General features: G+C 42.3%; 1 protein-coding gene and 1 pseudogene across 1 annotated transcript in view; one reads left to right on the top strand and one right to left on the bottom strand.

Moving 5' to 3' along the window:
• LOC126248296 (transforming growth factor-beta-induced protein ig-h3-like) overlaps window positions 1–21,988 on the bottom strand; it is a 414,865-nt gene that overhangs the window by 253,203 nt on the left and 139,674 nt on the right. The window contains exon 2 of the mRNA XM_049949161.1: window positions 860–958. Within this exon, the coding sequence (XP_049805118.1) occupies window positions 860–958 (99 nt within the window). The remainder of the gene's footprint in view (window positions 1–859; window positions 959–21,988) is intronic.
• Window positions 9,644–9,762, top strand: LOC126250221 (5S ribosomal RNA; annotated as a pseudogene).

Genomic DNA, 21,988 nt, shown 5'->3' with positions numbered 1-21,988 from the left:
AGGAGTGAAGTACCCAAAAATGTTTCGATAACTCAGCTTACTGTAATCGTAACACTGAATAATACGGCACTGACTGCACTAAATGTTAAGGAGGAGAAACGTAGTTGCAAATATCTACTCAATTGTGTTACTCTAATGAAGCAGATCACGTGAGTGAAATGTTAAATATTTATCATCACAAGAAGAGGTATGAAATGGATTTTATGTATGATACCGGCTTGACTGAACTGGAGGAAACGCGGAGAAGGTAGGTTATAAAGGAAAACTTGTACGCGCGTAACGAACGGGAAAAGGTGTGGCGGGTTGTAACGCCTAGACATAGCACACTAAAAGCTAAGATCGGTGTACATTTGCTAGGGAATAAATAGATCATACGACGAATGTTGTCTTGCTGGCAAATTTTACTTTTTTCAGATTTTTCGAGTAGTCTTCCCGTGGACAAATAACAAATAAAAGACAGACAAACGAGTCACCAAAACGAGGTACTTAATTTTGCTCATTGAACAGTTTATTACCCTTTCTTATGAGTTAATCATAGTTCTTGTACCCTGAAAGACGGAGAAGAGAATTTGACTCAGAACTCTACCTCGTGTCTGGTGAATGAAAATATTTTCAAGGTACGCTGCCTCTGCCACATTTCATAATTGATAGAAAATCATTTCCATTGTCACAAGGATAAAATGTTACCGGCTTAAGTGATGAAAAGGTTTTGGTAATAGGAAATAACCGAAAAGAATTCAACCGAGCAACAGCGAAAATTTTTGCCTGCATATGTCTTGTCTGCGTTATGTAGCATGTGGTTAGTTACATCATTTGTGAATGAGCTAAACACGAGGACTGACACTTCAGAATAACTTACGTTTTTTGTCCGCAGATGTCTCTGTTGCGCCAGTACTTGCACTCTGTGTAGAATCGCAGCTTCGTCCCGGGTACTTCCTCCACAACACAAGCGTTGGGCCTGAAACGAAGTGTGGAAAGCATATTTAGTGTATAGCTAAAGATAAGTATAGAATAATATAAGCACTATTTCCACCCATAAAGTAAGATCATCTGTAATAAAATGAAGGCCAAAGATATTTTAAAGAGAAATCTCAAACACGTTTTCTCCATATAAACCAAAAAATGTGCCTAATATATTGATTTGTGAAATATCTGATATTTTGAGAGAAAAACCGTAGTTCAGATGATCGTTTACGTAAGCCTCTAACTGCGTATATTAAATGAAAAGTGTCGTTAATTACATTTGGAGTCAATGAAAGGCCCGTTCGTTTCCGGAAAAGATCGTGGTGAAGGTGGTTTACCATTGTCATCTTCCAACTATATATGACAAGACAAAGATTCTTTCAGGTTTATCACCTGCTTCGCTTCTTTTTCTTTCTTGTGATTTCATCTTACTGCACAGCATTAGACACGTTTGAAGGAAGTAAGTATATGGCTTTTGTGTGTAATATGCAGTCTTAATGCCACAAACACCTGTGGGAGAAACTGTTGCAGAGAATGGACACTTTCTCATGGAGTGAAATTTAGGACGAAGGGAGAAAGTATCGATGATAGGAAACGATTTCAACCTCAGCGAGTCATCCACACTATTACTGAACGTTCCGATACGTCTGTTGCGAGAAGGTAGTGTTCTTGCCTTCGTTTTGAGAATAGCTGTCAGGCTTCGCACAGCTGTCTGATGACGTCCCGTGATAAGCCTGAGCGCTGAACGTGCTTTCTGGAGGTCGCTTCTAATTTCACCCTGTAAGCTTTTTATTGGGGAGAGATCAGGAGATCTAGCCGAATTCCAGGCACTTTAACCCGAGAGGTAATGGCCAAGACAGAAACTCTACTGAAAGAGCCGACTGTAAGTACATCGTGGAAACCATTCTTTTTGTAACGATAAAAGGCCGTTCTTTAAGAGGTGATGTTATTGGCAATAAATGCAGTAGTACAGAAGACTTAGAGACGCAATTTATAACGTCAACATCTAAGGGCAGTCCTCTTGGTTTTCCTACGAGAGGAGCCTCGTACGTCGAAAACATGAAACTAGTGTCCAAAAGTTACGCATAACTGTGAATAGGGCCTGGTGAAATTTACAACGTAATGACCCAAAGACTTCATTTGAAATCCTTAAGTGCCTTGATGCAGATTCCCCACAAACGAACCCAACTGAGTTCGCATAATTATATTAGTAGGACAAGCATCAGCAGGGAAAATGGTAATTAGTGCAGACACAGGAACCAGACTGGTGGCGATGGGACAGAGATCATAGTCGATGTGTGTACGAATCTTCATGTTTTAGGAAAATATGATGTTTTTGTCACTGTGTGGATAAAAACAGTAACTTACAAAATGTTTAAAATGTTTATTTACGAAGTATTTCACAGAAACAATCTGCCCCAGCAGACATCAAGCGTCTTCATATCTATACAAAAGAAATACAGTTTTATTTTTTATTTGTAAATGTAGAACGTTATTGAAACATTTTTTTAATATTATGATTACTACTCACTGTACAGAGATGAATGACTGTTTAAATTTTCCACACACCTACAGGAGGTAGAGAACATCAAAACAATAAACACAGAAGATACTTTATAAATACAAGCGAAACCCGTCTGATGTAAAACTCTATTTAGTTAAATTGCATTAAGCTTAAGACGAAGAAACCAATAATAACTAATGTCATGTCAACAGCTGCTGCGGGAGATGGCCATGCAAAGAAACGCACCAAACCAAATATATTTCGCTGTGGTACATATGGTCGCTGATGGCATTTTCTGATGCTATGGACGATTTACACAGGAGGTAGTTCAGTATGCTACTTTACAGTAGTGGTATTCTCAGGAACTGCTAGGATGCGCTACCATTGGCCTGTACGCACGCAGTACATCGTCGGACCAAAGATTGTCCTGCCCGTTCAAAAACTGCTGGCACGTCGGTAATGGCACCAGGAGCGACCGCAATTCAAGTGAAGAGGTTTTCTGTTTCCACAACGGTTTCATACACCAGCTGCTTCATATGCCCCCAGAAGAAGAAATCTAAACACTCGAGATCAAGTAACGCGGAAGGCCAGGCCAAAGAGCCACTTCTGTCGATCCATCGATTCCCGAAGGTGGCTTTCAGATGATTTCCCACAACAGTGCTGAAACGGTTAGACACGATATCGTGCTGGCGGCACATACTTTGTCTAGCATTGAGAGGTACAACCTCCAGCAGTTCTGACAGCACATGTTCCGTGAAAACGCGATATCTCTTTCCGTTGAGGCGGAATGAAAGTATGTATGGTCCAATTAGGCTACCACTGAGAATGCCGCACACATATTAACACCGAATCCCATTGATGAGCACGAGATCGGATACGTCGTGGACTCACATTTGTCCCAACATGCGAATTGTTGATATTTGAATGGTTCAAAATTGGCTCTGAGCACTATGGGACTTAACTTCTGAGGTCATCAGTCCCCTAGAACTTAGAACTACTTAAACCTAACTAACCTAAGGACATCACACACATCCATGCCCGAGGCAGGATTCGAACCTGCGACCGTAGGGGTCGCGCGGATCCATACTGTAGCGCCTAGAACCTCTCGGCCACTCCGGCCGGCATATTTGAATGGCAGTACACATTTCCAGTCAGCGAAACCAATACAACAACTTACGTCAGCACCACTAACATTACAAGTTGACTTCGGAGACCATATTTTCCTTATTGAAATATATTCGTTTTAATGCTCTCTATTTCCTGTGTTAATCTGAACGAATAGTTTCGGAACGTCCTTTATATAGAAATGTTGTTTATCGTTATGCTACTTTAAGAAGGGAAAAAACTTTTTTTAATAAAATGTTTGAATATATTTTTGCTATGCATGTAATACTCATATTTAATATGTAGCACACATCTTACCTCGGAAAAGAGTTTTTAAAGGACGTAAACAGTTACAATGTGGATTTTTTCAGGTATTATAAATGACCAAATTGCAGTTCGAGTGATGCAATTACGTCATACTGTGATGTAGATCAGACACGTAGCTATGTAGATGTAATGAGGGCAGGTTATATCCATTTGTTTGTAGGAAAATGTTCCTATATGACCGTCTTGTTTCCTTTTCTTTTATTTTATTTTTGAAGTTTGCATTTCATTTTGCACTGGTCTTGTGAGATCATTGTTTTCAATTCTGTATACCATCGAATGTTTCACGCTGTGTCAACTCAAATGCGTCAATGCTATGAAAATGTAAGATTTTCTCACCGTTTGTACTGATTAATAATGCTGTTACATGTAACACTGAGATTATCACTGTTTCTCACTATAGTGTGACAGTCTCGAAAGATTTAAATTTTAACAATCTTCCATGTTAAAATATTTAAAATTATAGCTTAAATTCACTTTCATTTGGTTCTTATAGAATTGAAGAGCGCCTGAAAATCGTTATTTATGTGAATTATTTTGTTATTATACCAGAAAATAGATATTTAAAAAAGCTTCATATCTTCGTTGGTAGTCCACAACACTGTTAATCCCAGAGGCGCAGAGACAATGTCCTGTAGTCGTACGTGTTATGTCTCGAAGGAGAGGCTGGTGCATACTACCACGCTATCGATAGTGTTGTCTGTCCGCAGTCACCTTCTGTAGTGGACAAATTTCTCGAAGGTGAAGATATCCACCACACTGATTGGCCAACGTCGTCTAGCTATCAGAATCTTGTACTGTTGTGCTCCATCCATTTTCAGTATGCTACCACTCGTTTTCAAACATCTTAGCAGTAATCCACGCGCTTTCAAATCGAAACTGAAGAGTTTCCTCATGGCTCACTTCTTCTGTTCTGTCGAAGAGTTCCTTGAAAAATTAAGCTGATTCTTGTTGTATTGTTTATTGCGTTTACTTAAACTTATGGACTGACATTTTTCGGGTTCATAAACATTTGATTTTTATCTGTTATTACTTTTATGTTGTAATTTCATGTACTGAGATTTGTTCCTCAATTTGGTTCTACGGAACTTGACGTGTAAATAAAAATAAAAAAAAATATTTACGGACGAGCTGCTATGCTAGTATTCTTTCCACAGAACCGAAGTGAGTTGGTCTTCAACACTGCGGAAAAAATCAAAAGTTGTAAACATATTTTTTAATTTACACATTAATTAAAGAATTACCATAAACATTTAAATGTACACATACTGAATTCCATAAGATACCCCCCCCCCCCCCCCCCATGAACAATGGACCTTGCCGTTGGTGGGGAGGCTTGCGTGCCTCAGCGATACAGATAGCCGTACCGTAGGTACAACCACAACGGAGGGGTATCAGTTGAGAGGCCAGACAAACGTGTGGTTCCTGAAGAGGGGCAGCAGCCTTTTCAGTAGTTGCAAGGGCAACAGTCTGGATGATTGACTGATCCGACCTTGTAACAATAACCAAAACGGCCTTGCTGTGCTGGTACTGCGAACGGCTGAAAGCAAGGGGAAACTACGGCCGTAATTTTTCCCGAGGGCCTGCAGCTTTACTGTATGATTAAATGATGATGGCGTCCTCTTGGGTAAGATATTCCGGAGGTAAAATAGTCCCCCATTCGGATCTCCGGGCGGGGACTACTCAAGAGGATGTCGTTATCAGGAGAAAGAAAACTGGCGTTCTACGGATCGGAGCGTGGAATGTCAGATCCCTTAATCGGGCAGGTAGGTTAGAAAATTTGAAAAGGGAAATGGATAGGTTAAAGTTAGATATAGTGGGAATTAGTGAAGTTCGGTGGCAGGAGGAACAAGACTTCTGGTCAGGTGACCACAGGGTTATAAACACAAAGTCAAATAGGGGTAATGCAGGAGTAGGTTTAATAATAAATAGGAAAATAGGAACGCGGGTAAGCTACTACAAACAGCTTAGTGAACGCATTATTGTGGCCAAGATAGATACGAAGCCCACACCTACTACAGTAGTACAAGTTTATATACCAACTAGCTCTGCAGATGACGAAAAAATTGAAGAAATGTATGATGAAATAAAAGAAATTATTCAGATAGTGAAGGGAGACGAAAATTTAATAGTCATGGGTGACTGGAATTCGAGTGTAGGAAAAGGGAGAGAAGGAAACGTAGTAGGTGAATATGGATTGGGACTAAGAAATGAAAGAGGAAGCCGCCTGGTAGAATTTTGCACAGAGCACAACTTAATCATAGCTAACACTTGGTTTAAGAATCATGATAGAAGGTTGTATACATGGAAGAACCCTGGAGATACTAAAAGGTATCAGATAGATTATATAATGGTAAGACAGAGATTTAGGAACCAGGTTTTAAATTGTAAGACATTTCCAGGGGCAGATGTGGACTCTGACCACAATCTATTGGTTATGACCTGTAGATTAAAACTGAAGAAACTGCAAAAAGGTGGGAATTTAAGGGGATGGGACCTGGATAAACTGAAAGAACCAAAGGTTGTACAGAGTTTCAGGGAGAGCATAAGGGAACAATTGACAGGAATGGGGGAAAGAAATATAGTAGAAGAAGAATGGGTAGCTTTGAGGGATGAAGTAGTGAAGGCAGCAGAGGATCAAGTAGGTAAAAAGACGAGGGCTAGTAGAAGTCCTTGGGTAACAGAAGAAATATTGAATTTAATTGATGAAACGAGAAAATATAAAAATGCAGTAAATGAAGCAGGCAAAAAGGAATACAAACGTCTCAAAAATGAGATCGACAGGAAGTGCAAAATGGCTAAGCAGGGATGGCTAAAGGACAAATGTAAGGATGTAGAGGCTTGTCTCACTGGGGGTAAGATAGATACTGCCTACAGGAAAATTAAAGAGACCTTTGGAGAGAAGCCGGCCGGTGTGGTTGTGCGGTTAAAGGCGCTTCAGTCTGCAACCGCGTGACCGCTACGGTCGCAGGTTCGAATCCTGCCTCGGGCATGGATGTGTGTGATGTCCTTAGGTTAGTTAGGTTTAATTAGTTCTAAGTTCTAGGCGACTGATGACCTCAGAAGTTAAGTCGCATAGTGCTCAGAGCCATTTGAACTAACCTTTGGAGAGAAGAGAACCACTTGTATGAATATCGAGAGCTCAGATGGCAACCCAGTTCTAAGCAAAGAAGGGAAGGCAGAAAGGTGGGAGTATATAGAGGGTCTATACAAGGGCGATGTACTTGAGGACAATATTATGGAAATGGAAGAGGATGTAGATGAAGATGAAATGGGAGATACGATACTGCGTGAAGAGTTTGACAGAGCACTGAAAGACCTGAGTCGAAACAAGGCCCCCGGAGTAGACAACATTCCATTGGAACTACTGACGGCCTTGGGAGAGCCAGTCCTGACAAAACTCTACCATCTGGTGAGCAAGATGTATGAAACAGGCGAAATACCCTCAGACTTCAAGAAGAATACAATAATTCCAATCCCAAAGAAAGCAGGTGTTGACAGATGTGAGAATTACCGAACAATCAGTTTAATAAGCCACAGCTGCAAAATACTAACACGAATTCTTTACAGACGAATGGAAAACTAGTAGAAGCCGACCTCGGGGAAGATCAGTTTGGATTCCGTAGAAATACTGGAACACGTGAGGCAATACTGACCTTACGCCTTATCTTAGAAGAAAGATTAAGGAAAGGCAAACCTACGTTTCTAGCATTTGTAGACTTAGAGAAAGCTTTTGACAGTGTTGACTGGAATACTCTCTTTCAAATTCTAAAGGTGGCAGGGGTAAAATACAGGGAGCGAAAGGCTATTTACAATTTGTACAGAAACCAGATGGCAGTTATAAGAGTCAAGGGACATGAAAGGGAAGCAGTGGTTGGGAAGGGAGTAAGACAGGGTTGTAGCCTCTCCCCGATGTTATTCAATCTGTATATTGAGCAAGCAGTAAAGGAAACAAAAGAAAAATTCGGAGTAGGTATTAAAATCCATGGAGAAGAAATAAAAACTTTGAGGTTCGCCGATGACATTGTAATTCTGTCAGAGACAGCAAAGGACTTGGAAGAGCAGTTGAACGGAATGGATGGTGTCTTGAAGGGAGGATATAAGATGAACATCAACAAAAGCAAAACGAGGATAATGGAATGTAGTCGAATTAAGTCGGGTGATGTTGAGGGTATTAGATTAGGAAATGAGACACTTAAAGTAGTAAAGGAGTTTTGCTATTTGGGGAGCAAAATAACTGATGATGGTCGAAGTAGAGAGGATATAAAATGTAGACTGGCAATGGCAAGGAAAGCGTTTCTGAAGAAGAGAAATTTGTTAACATCGAGTATAGATTTAAGTGTCAGGAAGTCATTTCTGAAAGTATTTGTATGGAGTGTAGCCATGTATGGAAGTGAAACATGGACGGTAAATAGTTTGGACAAGAAGAGAATAGAGGCTTTCGAAATGTGGTGCTACAGAAGAATGCTGAAGATTAGATGGGTAGAACATATAACTAATGAGGAGGTACTGAATAGGATTGGGGAGAAGAGAAGTTTGTGGCACAACTTGACCAGAAGAAGGGATCGGTTGGTAGGACATGTTCTGAGGCATCAAGGGATCACCAATTTAGTATTGGAGGGCAGCGTGGAGGGTAAAAATCGCAGGGGGAGACCAAGAGATGAATACACTAAGCAGATTCAGAAGGATGTAGGTTGCAGTAGGTACTGGGAGATGAAGAAGCTTGCACAGGATAGAGTAGCATGGAGAGCTGCATCAAACCAGTCTCAGGACTGAAGACCACAACAACAACAACAGTTACAAGGCTACTGTAGCCAAGCATCGTCAGAAACAAAAAACAGAGTTGGATGGTTACTTACACAGGTCGCTTTACTGCACTCATGCTGTACCAAAGTCAGATACTGCACTGTAGCCAAGTTATGAGATACAGTGGCTATATAGATTTACAAATGAAACGAAACGTCGTGTTTGGCAGTAGACAATACACAAACACACACACACACACACACACACACACACACACACACACACACGTACACATGCTGACGCAAAAGCACTCAAAACGTATTTTAGTTGCCAATACGAGTAAAATTCTTCGTTGTAAGTTGCTGACAGCTACCATCATGTATGCCTGGGCAACTACGGCAGATTGGCGCCTCGGTCGAATGTTTTATTGGAGGCCACACTTAGTTCATCACCAGTTACTGGTATAGCAAACGAATCGTACGACATCTGATAAAGTACCATGAACGTCCTGGCACTGAGAAGAAATCGTTAGAATGTTGTGCAATGTGGAACCATCTGTCAACTTTGGAATATTATCATCGTCCTTGGAGGTGTATCTCCTTTTATGTAGATGTATATAAATCATTGTAATAATAGTTGAGAAGGTGAAATTACAAACCGAAAAGTCCGGGGTTTGATTCCCATTCCCTTCTAGGATTTTTTTTCTGTTATCGCTTCTTTCGCCACTGGCAATTACATTTATGTGTGAGGAACATCAAATTATAATATCGTTAGGAGTCCATGCTGAACTGGAGGACAGCTGTAACTAGCTGGGTAAGCCAATTCAAAGATCGGCGGAAGGCAACGGTATGCAAAATCAAATAGGACCATACCTAGTAAAGCTCTGTGGTATCCGAGCGAATTTTCAGGTGGAAGGCGACTTTGCCTTACCTCTGCCGAGATGTGAATAGAATCAGATTCGTCATTTGATTACTTCATGAAACTTGTGAAGTATTACTAGTAGCCAACGGCCATGTCTAGTTGAATACACCGGTTCTCGTCAGATTCCTGATGTTAAGCAACATCGGACGTGACCGGTACTTGGATGGGTAACCGGCTGGGAAAGTCACGTGCTGTTGGCTGTTTTTCCTTTGCGTTTCCGGTAGAGGGGAGAAGGGGTGGTGGCGTAAAGTCCCTGATCACTAGTCCTGCACTAAAGCAATAAACCCTTGACTTGACAAAATTAAAGTCAAAACAACAAGGAATACAGCAAACACAGTAATTCTTGAGACTGACTGATCAGCAGACAAGAGGAAGATTAATGAAAAAACATCGCACTTAACGGATGTTCGATGCGAAGAGCCGAGGTAACTAAAACCGCTACTGTCTGAACGCAGCGTTCCGACAACGCTTACACATCAAGACATTGTAGAAGAGCTGTTTAAAATAAATATCAGCGACCACATCACCAAAGAGGAATTTTAAGAAGTCAAAATACGATTCAAAACAGGTGCGAAAGGGAAAATAACGGTAAATAATATTCTAGAGGGAACACCAAGGATCAGATTACTGGTGTTACAGAAGGATAGGGTGTAAATACAATTTGAATCACCACTCATTAGGAACTATGTTTCAGCGCAAAACCGCCTCAACTGTTGGGATTTTGGCCAGTCTTTGAAAAGAGGTGACAGGGAAGCTGTCTCCGGTAAATGTGCGAAACATGGTCACAAAAAATTCTAATGTAATGAAGAAACAACTGTTGGCTGTATTCGTTGCATGAACAGGAAAAGAATATTTAACAAAGCGGTTTGAGTAGAATGCCCTACTTACAATGAACTACTAAAGACAAACAGAAAAAACGGAGTACGATGTCACCAACAAAGTCAACTAGCACACACCAAAACAAAAGCGGTGAGATAACACTCTTTGGAAATTTAGATAGGGATACGAATTCAGATATCAACAACTGAAATGTACAAACGTCTTCTCAACAAAACAGATATGAACAGCAGCATTCCTCATCACAGAAGCAAACACGAATCACCAGCAACCAAAACAAGAGCATGACGACGTGCAGTAGCCTAGAGGCAACAACGCTGCTGAGCACAGACTCTCCAACGGACATGAATCCCTTCAAAAGTTTCAACACTGTGCAGATATATATTAGTCTAACAGATTACGTCGACGATGCGTGTTTCTACGGCTCCATGGACTACAATGTGGGGAGGCACATCAAACATGAACTTTTACAATGGACAACACTCCAAACGGCGACATTTCTTACAGTAGAACTGGAAGAGGAAGCCCTCAATAAAGAAGACATTAAAAACAACACGCTACACTCAACAGAGGTGCATAAAAATGACAACAGACATCAGAGACACGGTCAAGCCCATCCAGAACAGGATCATAACACAGACGAAACTCCAGCGCATCGGCCTCCATTGACCAGACGTTGTCAATTGGTGAGAGATCTGGAGAATGTGCTGGCCAGGGCACCGGTCGAACATTTTCAGTATCCAGAAAGGCCCGTACAGGACATGTAACATGCGGTCGTGCATTATCCTGCTGAAATGTAGGGTTTCGCAGGGATCGAATGACGGGTAGAGCCACAGGGAGTAACACATCTAAATGTAACGTCCACTGTTCAAAGTGCCGTCAATGCGAACAAGAGTTGACCAAGACGTGTAACCAATGACACCCCATACCATCACGCCGGGTGATACGCCAGTATGGCGATGACGAATACACGCTTCCAATGTGCGTACACCGCGATGTCGCCAAACACGGATGCGACCATCATGATGCTGTAAACAGAACCTGGATTCGTCAGAAAAAATGAGGTTTTGCCATTCGTGCACCCAGGTTCCTCGTTGAGTACACCATCGCAGGCGCTCCTGTCTGTGATGCAGCGTCAAGGGTAACCGCAGCCATGGTCTCGGAGCTGATAGTCCATGCTGCTGCAAACGTCGTTGAACTGTTCGTGCAAATGGTTGTTGTCTTGCAAACGTCCCCATCTGTTGAATCAGGGATCGAGACGTGGGTGCACGATCCGTTACAGCCATGCGGATAAGATGCCTGTCAATTGGACTGCAAGTAATACGAGGGCGTTGGGATCCAGCACGGCGTTCCATATTACCCTCCTGAACCCACCGATTCCATATTCTGCTAACAGTCATTGGATCTCGACCAATGAGAGCAGCAATGTCGCGATACGATAAACCGCAATCGTGATAGGCTACAATCCGACCTTTATCAAAGTCGGAAACGTGATGGTACGCTTTTCTCCTCCTTACACGAGGCGTCACAACAACGTTTCACCAGGCAACGCCGGTCAACTGCTGTTTGTGGATGAGAAATCGGTTGGAAACTTTCCTCATGTCAGCACGTTGTAGGTGTCGCCACCGGCGCCGACTTTGTGTGAATGCTCTGAAAAGCTAATCATTTGCATATCACAGCATCTTCTTCCTGTCGGTTAAATTTCGCGTCCGTAGCACGTCATCTTCGTGGTGTAGCAATTTTAATGGCCAGTAGTGTACATTAAAGCTGACACTGAAAAACCACAACACTCTCCAACTGACGAGACGCCAAAACTACATCTACATCTACATACATACTCCGCGAACCATCGCACGGTGCGTAAGGGAGGGTACCCTGTTTCACAACTAGTCGTTTCCTTCCCAGTTCCACTTGCAGACAGAGCGAGGGAAAGCCGACTGCCTATATGCCTATGTGAGCACTAACCCAAAACCGAAAACTACAGTAAACACCACGATCTAGTACAACAGATAGAATTACAAAGCCATGAAGTAAGAAACAAAATAGAGCCGGCTGGAGTCGCCGTGCGGTTCTAGGCGCTACAGTCTGGAACCGAGCGACCGCTACGGTCGCAGGTTCGAATCCTGCCTCGGGCATGGATGTGTGTGAGGTCCTTAGGTTAGTTAGGTTTAATTAGTTCTAAGTTCTAGGCGACTGATGACCCCAGAAGTTAAGTCGCATAGTGCTCAGAGCCATTTGAACCATTTGAGCCAAACAAAATAGACTACGACGACGTCGAAGAGAACTTGCGCCTCAGTCGACTGGGAAAGAAAGATGTTTTTCAGACTTCACTAGGACCAGTAACAAGAATGAATAGCCCACTGGGCAACATTATATGCTACCCCAGCACTGAACAAACAGACAGAATGATTCTACGAACCGAAAACTTACACTCATATAAACGCGAACTCTGTAAATTTTCTACCCAAATCATGTGGACGAAGAAATAAAGGCCTTAATCTTAAGTATGTCTACAAGGACCTAGTAAGGGCGCATGGACGCGTGTACCTCGATAACATCCAGAACGCGCGGAAGTAAATACACACGAGGTGGAAGATTTCCAGGCCTTCCGAGGTAGTACATGCAAACCACAGATGCAAACAAGGCCATGGGTGCAATCGTTGTAGTAAACACTAACTTTACAGTAACACAAATAACGCAACTATGCACACAACACACGGTTACAGCCGAAATAACATCAGGCGGGGCAATATGAATTATCTCGTCGATCTACGCCAAGCACTAATTGATATAGAGCATTTTGCTGACGTAATAAAAGAAGTTGCGCGATTTGCAAATGGCAGACGACTACTTATCTTGATAGACACAAACCTAGACCAACCCTCTGACAGAACGAATGCCAGAGGACAAATAATAATCGTCGGTATAAATGAATGTAAACTTTTCGTTTGAAGCAATGTAGCCCAGCCGCCAACTTAACCGCGGAAATAGTGGAATAGGTAGCAACATAGACATTTGTCTGGAAAACGGTGCATCATTAACACAGTTAGCGAACTAGCTGCGCTCGATAGGAGAATACTCAGTGATCATAACGCAATTATTATATTCACTAAAACAGACACAGACATATCACAACACGCAAGGTTGCTGCTGCCCAAAGCAAAGTGGCAACAACTAAGGCACGTGACTGAAGAGTTTACTGTATGTGTCACCCAAGGAAGCATAGATTACAGAGGTCACATTCCTACAGAGAGCACAAGCTACAACAATACCTGCAGAACGCGACGTAGCCAAACAAAAGCCACCATGGTCAGCATTATTAACAAGACTAAGAAAAGACATTCGTGATAAACGACGATATTACCAAAAATCCAAGACAGCACAGGAAAGGGAAATTAGACATTCAGCACTACCGCGACGAAAAACACTATACAAAGAGAACTACATAGGACTAGGAAAGAACATTGGGACACATATGTTAGGACAAACTTAGAGAACAATATCTGCGATATCTGGGGGGAGCCATTTAAACTGCAGACTCCGACAGCGTTTTCAACACTGAAGAAACAAATGGTTCAAATGGCTCTGAGCACTATGGGACTTAACATCTTAGGTCATCATTCCCCTAGAACTTAGAACTACTTGAACCTAACTAACCTAAGGACATCACACACATCCATGCCCGCGGCAGGGTTCGAACCTGCGACCGTAGCGGTCGCGCGGTTCCAGACTGAAGCGCCAGAACCGCTCGGCCACACCGGCCGGCCACTGAAGAAACCAGATGGTACTAGCATAAGGGGCTGGGGATGCACAGCACAGTATCTCCTCAACAAACAACTTCCTGTCGATGACCACACTCAGGACAATCAGCTTCACACCGACCTTCGCAGTCTACCTGATGACAAATACGAAAACGGAGGTATCAAATGGTTCAAATGGCTCTGAGCACTATGGGACTCAACATCTTAGGTCATAAGTCCCCTAGAACTTAGAAATACTTAAACCTAACTAACCTAAGGACATCACACACACCCATGCCCGAGGCAGGATTCGAACCTGCGACCGTAGCAGTCCCGCACGGAGGTATCACCATCCCCTTTGCTCGCGAGGAAACTGCAGTACACAAAGTAAAGAACAAATAGCCTCCGTGCCCGAATGGCATCCACCCGAAACCATCAAAGAAGCTGGTCCACTTATCGTACTATACCTGAAAGATGTACTGAATGATGCTCTACTAGAAAGACGAATACCGAATATATCGAAAACGGCAAATGCAGTTATACTCAAGAAAGCAGAGGACAAAGACCTGACTGACCCTAAGACATACAGACCAATATACCTCATTAACATTCTGGCAAATGAACAGGAGAGATTACCGTGTGACAGACAAGACATGACAAATACATAGGCCGGCCGCAGTGACCGAGCTGTTCTCGGCGCTTCAGTCTGGAACCGCGCGACCGCCACGATCGCAGGTTCGAATCCTGTCTCGGTCATGGATGTGTGTGATGTCCTTAGGTTAGTTAGGTTTAAGTAGTTCTGAGTTCTAGGAGACTGATGACCTCAGATGTTAAGTCCCATAGTGTTCAGAGCCATTTGAACCATTTGAACAAATACATAGTAGGAATCCAAATTGACATAGCTTATGCTTTCAACAAACTTTGGTGACCGGCCCTGTATTCAAGACTCAGAGAAATGAGTACTCCGCTGGCTCTATATCACAGCCTTAGAGATTATTGTAATGGAAGACTGGTCTCCAAAAGGCTATAAAGAGAGTAACCAGAGATTGTTCGCAAGGATCCATATGCGGACCGCTTTTCTGGGACATCTACATCTACATCTACATATACAGTCCGCTAGCCACCAAGCGGTGTGTGGCGGAGGGCACAATTCGCGCAAAAGTCATATTACCACCCCCCCCCCCTCTCCCTCTATTCCACTCGCGGATCGCGCGAGGGAAAAACGACTGCCTGAACACCTCAGTACAAGCTCTAATATTCCTTATCTTTGAATGGTGATCACTGCGTGATTTGAAAGTTGGTGGTAATAATATATGCTCTACATCCTCGGCGAAGATCGGATTTCGGAATTTAGTGAGCAGCCCCTTTCGTTTAGCTCGTCATCTATCTACAAGTGTGTCCCACTTCAAACTTTGTATGAGATTTGTAATGCTCTCGCTATGGCTAAATGTACGAGTCGCGAATCTTGCCGCTATTCTTTGTACCTTCTCAATCTCTTGAATCAGACCCAACTGGTAAGGGTCCCATACAGACGAACAATACTCTAAGACTGGACGAACTAACGTATTGTAAGCAATTTCCTTTGTTGAAGGACTGCATCGCTTCAGGATTCTAGCAATAAACCGCAATCTAGAGTTCGCCTTGCCCGTTACCAGTGTAATCTGACATAGCGACAGAAATACTGTTGAATGCGCTAGAAGACAATACATGATAAACAGAATGGTTGCGTACGCTGATGACCTTACGGTAATGGTATCTGCAAACTCCAGGTCCCAGTTAGAGAGTAAAGCCACGCAGCCCCTCACGTTCATCGGTGAATGGTGCACGAACAACAAACAATAGCAACTAACGAAACTGTTTACCTACTTCTAAGAGGCACACATAAAAGAAATCCAGTTATAAAGATAAACAACATATCTACAAAAAGGAAAGCTCTGACAAGATAACTCGGCATTTGTACTGACGAACATTTACGCTTTAACGAACATGGTAGACTAACAATTAGCAAAGCGACGAAACTCATGCATAAACTTGCAAGACTGAACACCATACGATAGAGAATACCCATATAGACAACGAGGACATATTACATAGTGCTTGCTCGGGCACATCGATTATGCTTAGGTACTTACAAAACCATCGTGACGCGCGGCCCGAGGACAATTCTTCTCAGCATCTCGGGGCTTTTCGGCACGACCTCGATTGACGCACTGCGTGTGGTACTGGGAGTTTTCCCTCTAGCTATTATGATTCGCTACAAAGCAGCGGCCTACTGGTTGAAGAGGGGAAGACGCAACAAAATAAGAGAAATAACTGGACACGACGTAACAGAGAAACGGAAATTAAGCTCGTGGAGAACTTGTACACGGCTAGCAGAGTGAGACACAACTGATAAGTGAAGACGGGTCCACTCTTTCTTCTCCAGTATCAGAGAGCGGATGAATTTGAGGTACGTAAACCCAATACGTAGCATGTTGTACTTCCTCACGGGTCACGGTCCGTATCCTGTGCACCTTCACAGGTTTGGCCTAAAACAAACTCACACCTGTGCCTGTGGTGAAAATGGCACACCTAAACACGTAGTGCTCATCTGCGATGCCCTAGGACATATAAGACCGAGGATAGAGAACCAAGTAATAGGACACTTAATACGCAGAGATGACTGGAACTGTATGAACAACATCGCAGACGAAGTATCGAGAGTGCTACATGCGGCATACAAACAGGAGAGACCATACGCTATAATACGACAGGCTCCACATCCGACAGATCAGCAGTACATGTTAAACGACTCAAACACAGACACTGACTCAGATGCTATACCACGCACAGGAAATGAAGACGAGATCACACACGAACATAGTAAAAATAAGCTAAGGTTCTCCAATACTAAATCGAATCAATTTGAAAATGCAACTCTCTATGTAGTTGGTTGTTATACCATTTCATAACGTGTAACACTATCTGAAGATGTGACATTTCTTCTTCTTCCGCTGAATCAGGTGTGAGTGATGCAGCTGACTATCAACTCCCAATCTCCACTGTTATCTTAAGATCGGAAACACATTGTAACCTAATTGACTAGTACATTATTAACTAAGTATTAGCACACTCAAGAAAGCATATGTAAAAGATGTATACCAAACATATAGAAGTTTTAGAGGGAAGAGCTGTCACATCATATCTAAGTGAAATTTATTGTTATCTGTTATTTCTTCCATTACATACAATTTTAATTTTAACTTAAAATACATTCACAGATCATCTTTATCTTTGTCTAAGTTAGCAACAAATTTTAACAACTTGCAAATTATAGTTGCAGTGATCAGTAGTCCTTTTTAAATTTTATTGTGCAGATCTAGATTTCGGCTAGAAGCTAGCCATTCTCAATGCTAAGAACACAAGGAGTACATAGTTAGATGATGTCATAAAAAGTTACAAGCAATGGCTTTACTCATATTGTTTGTATATTACATACTACTATTATTTTCGCTCAATGTATGTAATTCACTGTTGGTCGGGCTTCATCCACAGTTCACTGAATACTACTGTTTGCGAAAGGCAGGCTGTATGCGGAACACCAACCGAGGTGTTCTCAAATGACGGTATGTTTGTACGATTCACCTGTGTGAACGATTTTTTGAACGTTAAATTCAAAACTTCAGCTTGCCACCCCATTAGCCTGTATTCAGAAGGTCCCACAATTTATCTCCGCAAAGCTACGACGGCGCGTAGAGAAGTAATTCCCCGGCACGAATCCGCTCGGCGGATTAGTGTCGAGGTCCGGTGTGCAGGCCAGCCTGTGGATGGTTTTTAAGGCCGTTTTCCATCTGCCTCGGCGAATGCTGTCTGTTTCCCCTTATTCCGCCTCAGTTACACTATGTCGGCGACTGCTGCACAAACACTGTCTCCATGTATGCTACACCATAATTATTCTACAGCTCAAACTGGGTGGACTGCTGTGGGGTTGCAAACCACTGAGGGCTACGGCGGGACGAAGCCTCTCTGTCGTTTCTAGGTCCTCGGTTCAATACACACAATGCACGATAGGGAAATGAAATGTATGTAACCTACGAATGTGACTGCCAGATCGCCAACGGATGACACACATTTACTGTCTTTAAATCACCGATTTTCAAAGATTACTACAAGTTCAGACAGACATTCTGAGGGCATTGCCGCAACACCTATAATCGCTGATATTACAGTTCAGTTTGTGCTCAGTGGGAAACAACAGTACGTTCGTTCTCTTGAAAAAGTGATGGAAAAAATTGAGGTACGTGGTTCTATTTCAGACAAGAACTTGTTTGGGAGGGGGAAAGGAGGAGAAGAAAGGATCCTTGCGCAATTTTTAAAAAGTGCAAAACTGCGTTATCTGAGTTCAAACACACAGCTATGAGGAGCAAACTTACACATAAGAGAGGTCTGGGTAGCGATTTAGAAAAGATACAGACTCTGGAACTCAAATTCATCATTACTAATAAGTATGAAGTTTTGCTAAAATACTTGAAATGTGCGAAACTGTCTTCCCTCGTGTTTGCACCAGGCATAGCTCAGGCGACTACACAAGGATGATAGGATTTATACTAGAAGCGGCAGTGGCTGGACATATCTGTAACACTAAAAGAATTTAAAATAATGACATTATAACAGGAAGAGTATTTGGTACATTTTAATCTAAAATAATAAAAAAATATATTCATTTGAGAACTCGAACCCACGACCTCACAGAAAAAATGAAGTACAGAAAGGGTAGAAACTCAAACTAGACAGGGGTGTAGTTGCAGGAGGAAGGAGTCCACGGGTAAGTAGGAGTCTTAGGCTGAGAGATTTTCACCTTGGCTTTGCCAGAATTGTCACAGTTTTATCATTAGCCTGAATTCTAAGGTTTGATCACTGCCATCAATAACTGACCTTATACTGTATTAGGTTATTCATTTAGGATGGACGACTCCACCAGTACTGATGCTGAAGAACTACAGCGAAAATGTCAAGAATTAATGACAAAAGCTCGAAAAGTAATCCAAAACTACTGAGAGACTGGTCCACATGGATATCAACTAGCAGACACGGAAGTGTTATACTACTGGTTGACATTCAGGCATCTGTTCCCAGAAACTTTTGATTCCAAGGTGGCTTCGCAGAACCAAGTCACTGTAATAAGAAGCTCTCTAGAGACTCCTCTAGTATAAAAAACCAACTTTCAATATGGAATGCAATGCTCTAGAGGCCCACAACAGTCCTTAAAAGTATGAATGAAAAAAAAAAGAGATATGATTCAGTTATAAAAGTATTGCACCAGTAACCTGCACTGAAACATTAGGTAATTTCTGATGACGAACAGCCATGTTTAAAACAAGAATGTCAAGGCAGTGAATGTCAAGGCAGTGAATATATTTGGACCAAACGCTGTTGACAGGTCGTCTGTCAGTAAATCGCCCTACGTAATTGTTCCTGGCTACATCTAACAGTAATGCATGACTAACAGACATCGTATTTCATAATGCCGACAACTATCATCAGAAGTATAAGATATATATTCCTGATTTGGTCAGTCTTTGAGCGATCTGCAATATATATTAACTGAAGAAAACTTCACAAGCCGAGATTGCTGAAAAAAGCATTTTATTGGATGACCGGTTTCGTCAGAGCTATGCTGTCATCATCGGATCTTATGCTTTTGAAGTTTTACAACATATTATCCATCAGTGTTACAATGCAATGTAAAGCGACCTGTAACACTGATGGATAATATGTTATAAAAATTCGAAACCGAAAGGTCCGATGATGACAGCATAGCTCTACTGGTACTAGTCATCTGATAAAATTCTTTTTTAGCCATCTTGGGTTGTGAAGTTTCCTTCAGTTACCACCAAACGTAAGAGTTATTTTGTTATCAAGATGATCTACCTTCCATTTTTTGATTATTTATGATCTTGTCAGCGTAGGAATGGAACTCAAAGTTACTTTCTGTGGTTAGATATTGTAACGTCACCTAGAAAAAAACTTTATAAATGACAGTGCTGGAAAACCTCTACGTTATTTGATTTTCAAACAGCTGAGCAAAACTGAACGTACTCAGACATTTCTCTCTCTACTTACTCTGATCAACACTAAACTGACACACAATATTTTTAGCGCAACCCAATCTGACTTTCAATAATCCCTACAAAAGACTGGCCCTGACTACAATAACCTATACCTTTCATGAATCACTTACCGCACAAAAACCTTCGTTACTCGAACTACTGCAATACAGCGAGCGCCAATACTGCCAGCTAAATAAAAGATTCTAACTGCTGAAGGCACTAACTACTGACAGGCATAGTTAGCAGATGAAAGATTTTGATAGAGAACAAACAATGTATTTACCTTAATAATGTTCAAAAGTCATATATATCAGTTCATGATATCCAGTATTACAAATTTACTCTTTCTGATGGACACACGTCCAGATCGTCCGCTCTCAAAATTCTGCCATCTCTCTCCCCACATCCACCACTGCTGGCGGCTCACCTCCAACTGCACTACGTTACGCGCTGTTCGCATCCAACTGCCCAACACTACAATAGCGAAAATTCCAACAATGCCAAGCAGCCACAGATTGCACACAGCACAGTCAGTGATTTTCATACAGAGCGCTACGTAGCGTTACCAACATAAAAACCTAAACAGCCTACTTACAATATCTGCGTAGTTGTATTTATCTATTTCCTCATGGCGCACTCGATGACAATAATAAACAAAGTAAGTGAACTTCAATTGTTATGTAAATTGAAGGTAAGAGGGGGGAAACAGGAAAGGGAAGGAACTGATGACATCAGCTGCATTGGGACTTCATGCGGAATCAGCGGCCACTATTGAAAATGTGTGCCGGAACGGAACTCGAACCCGGGACCTCCTGGTTAGCAAGCAGTTGCGTTAACTACCGAGCCACTCGGGTACAGTTCGTATTTCTGCACGCTCCTTGTTCGATCCACTGTCCCAAGTGGCGCCACCACTTATCCCCAGTCCCCGTCCATGTCCTCCGTGCTCGCTAATTATAGATTCCCGCCTCAGGACGAACGTAACTGTGCATCTGCGCTGAAGGTTGTGGATTCATAGCGCATGGAGACATATCAATTATATGAATGTGTGGTGTCTGTTCTTTCGCATTCATGCAATCATATAACATCAACTGTATTTTTTTCGTTTGATTTTAGCCTTTTTGGCAGACAGATCTTACCCAAGTGTTTCAGAATCAAGTTCAAAAATGGCTCTGAGCACTATGGGACTTAACTTCTCAGGTCATGAGTCCCCTAGAACTTAGAACTACTTAAACCTAACTAACCTAAGGACATTACACACATCCATGCCCGAGGCAGGATTCGAACCTGCGACCGTAGCGGTCGCGCAGTTCCAGACTGTAGCGCCTAGAACCGCTCGGCCACTCTGGCCGGCAGAATCAAGTTCAAAAGGCAAGTATTGACAGCGAAAGTGTTTTATATGTGCAATTAAAATTTGTGTAATTACAAATTATATCGCAGAAATGATGGTACGCTCGCATATGAAAGACAGCGCATTTGCCGTTCTGCTTTGGCCTATAAATTGAGTCCTCCTGAAGGTATAAGTGTGTCGTGGCCTTTGCGCGCCGCCTTCCACGGGCACCAGCCATGAAACATCTGCCCGTGGCTGTGACATGCCGTGGCTATTACAGCTGCACCGCTCTGTAACCTTTGCAGGAGCTGTTAAGCTGTCACAACTTAATTACACAACACCGCAGAACCTACTTGCAGCGAAATTCTGGGAAACACTACGGAAACTTCTGTCCTAAGACTGGAACTCTTGCGGCTTCTATTCTTTTCTCTAA

This window comes from Schistocerca nitens, chromosome 3 (assembly GCF_023898315.1).
Source record: "Schistocerca nitens isolate TAMUIC-IGC-003100 chromosome 3, iqSchNite1.1, whole genome shotgun sequence".
NCBI classification, from domain to species: Eukaryota; Metazoa; Arthropoda; class Insecta; order Orthoptera; family Acrididae; genus Schistocerca; species Schistocerca nitens.
This window is presented reverse-complemented; position numbering and strand designations above follow the sequence as displayed.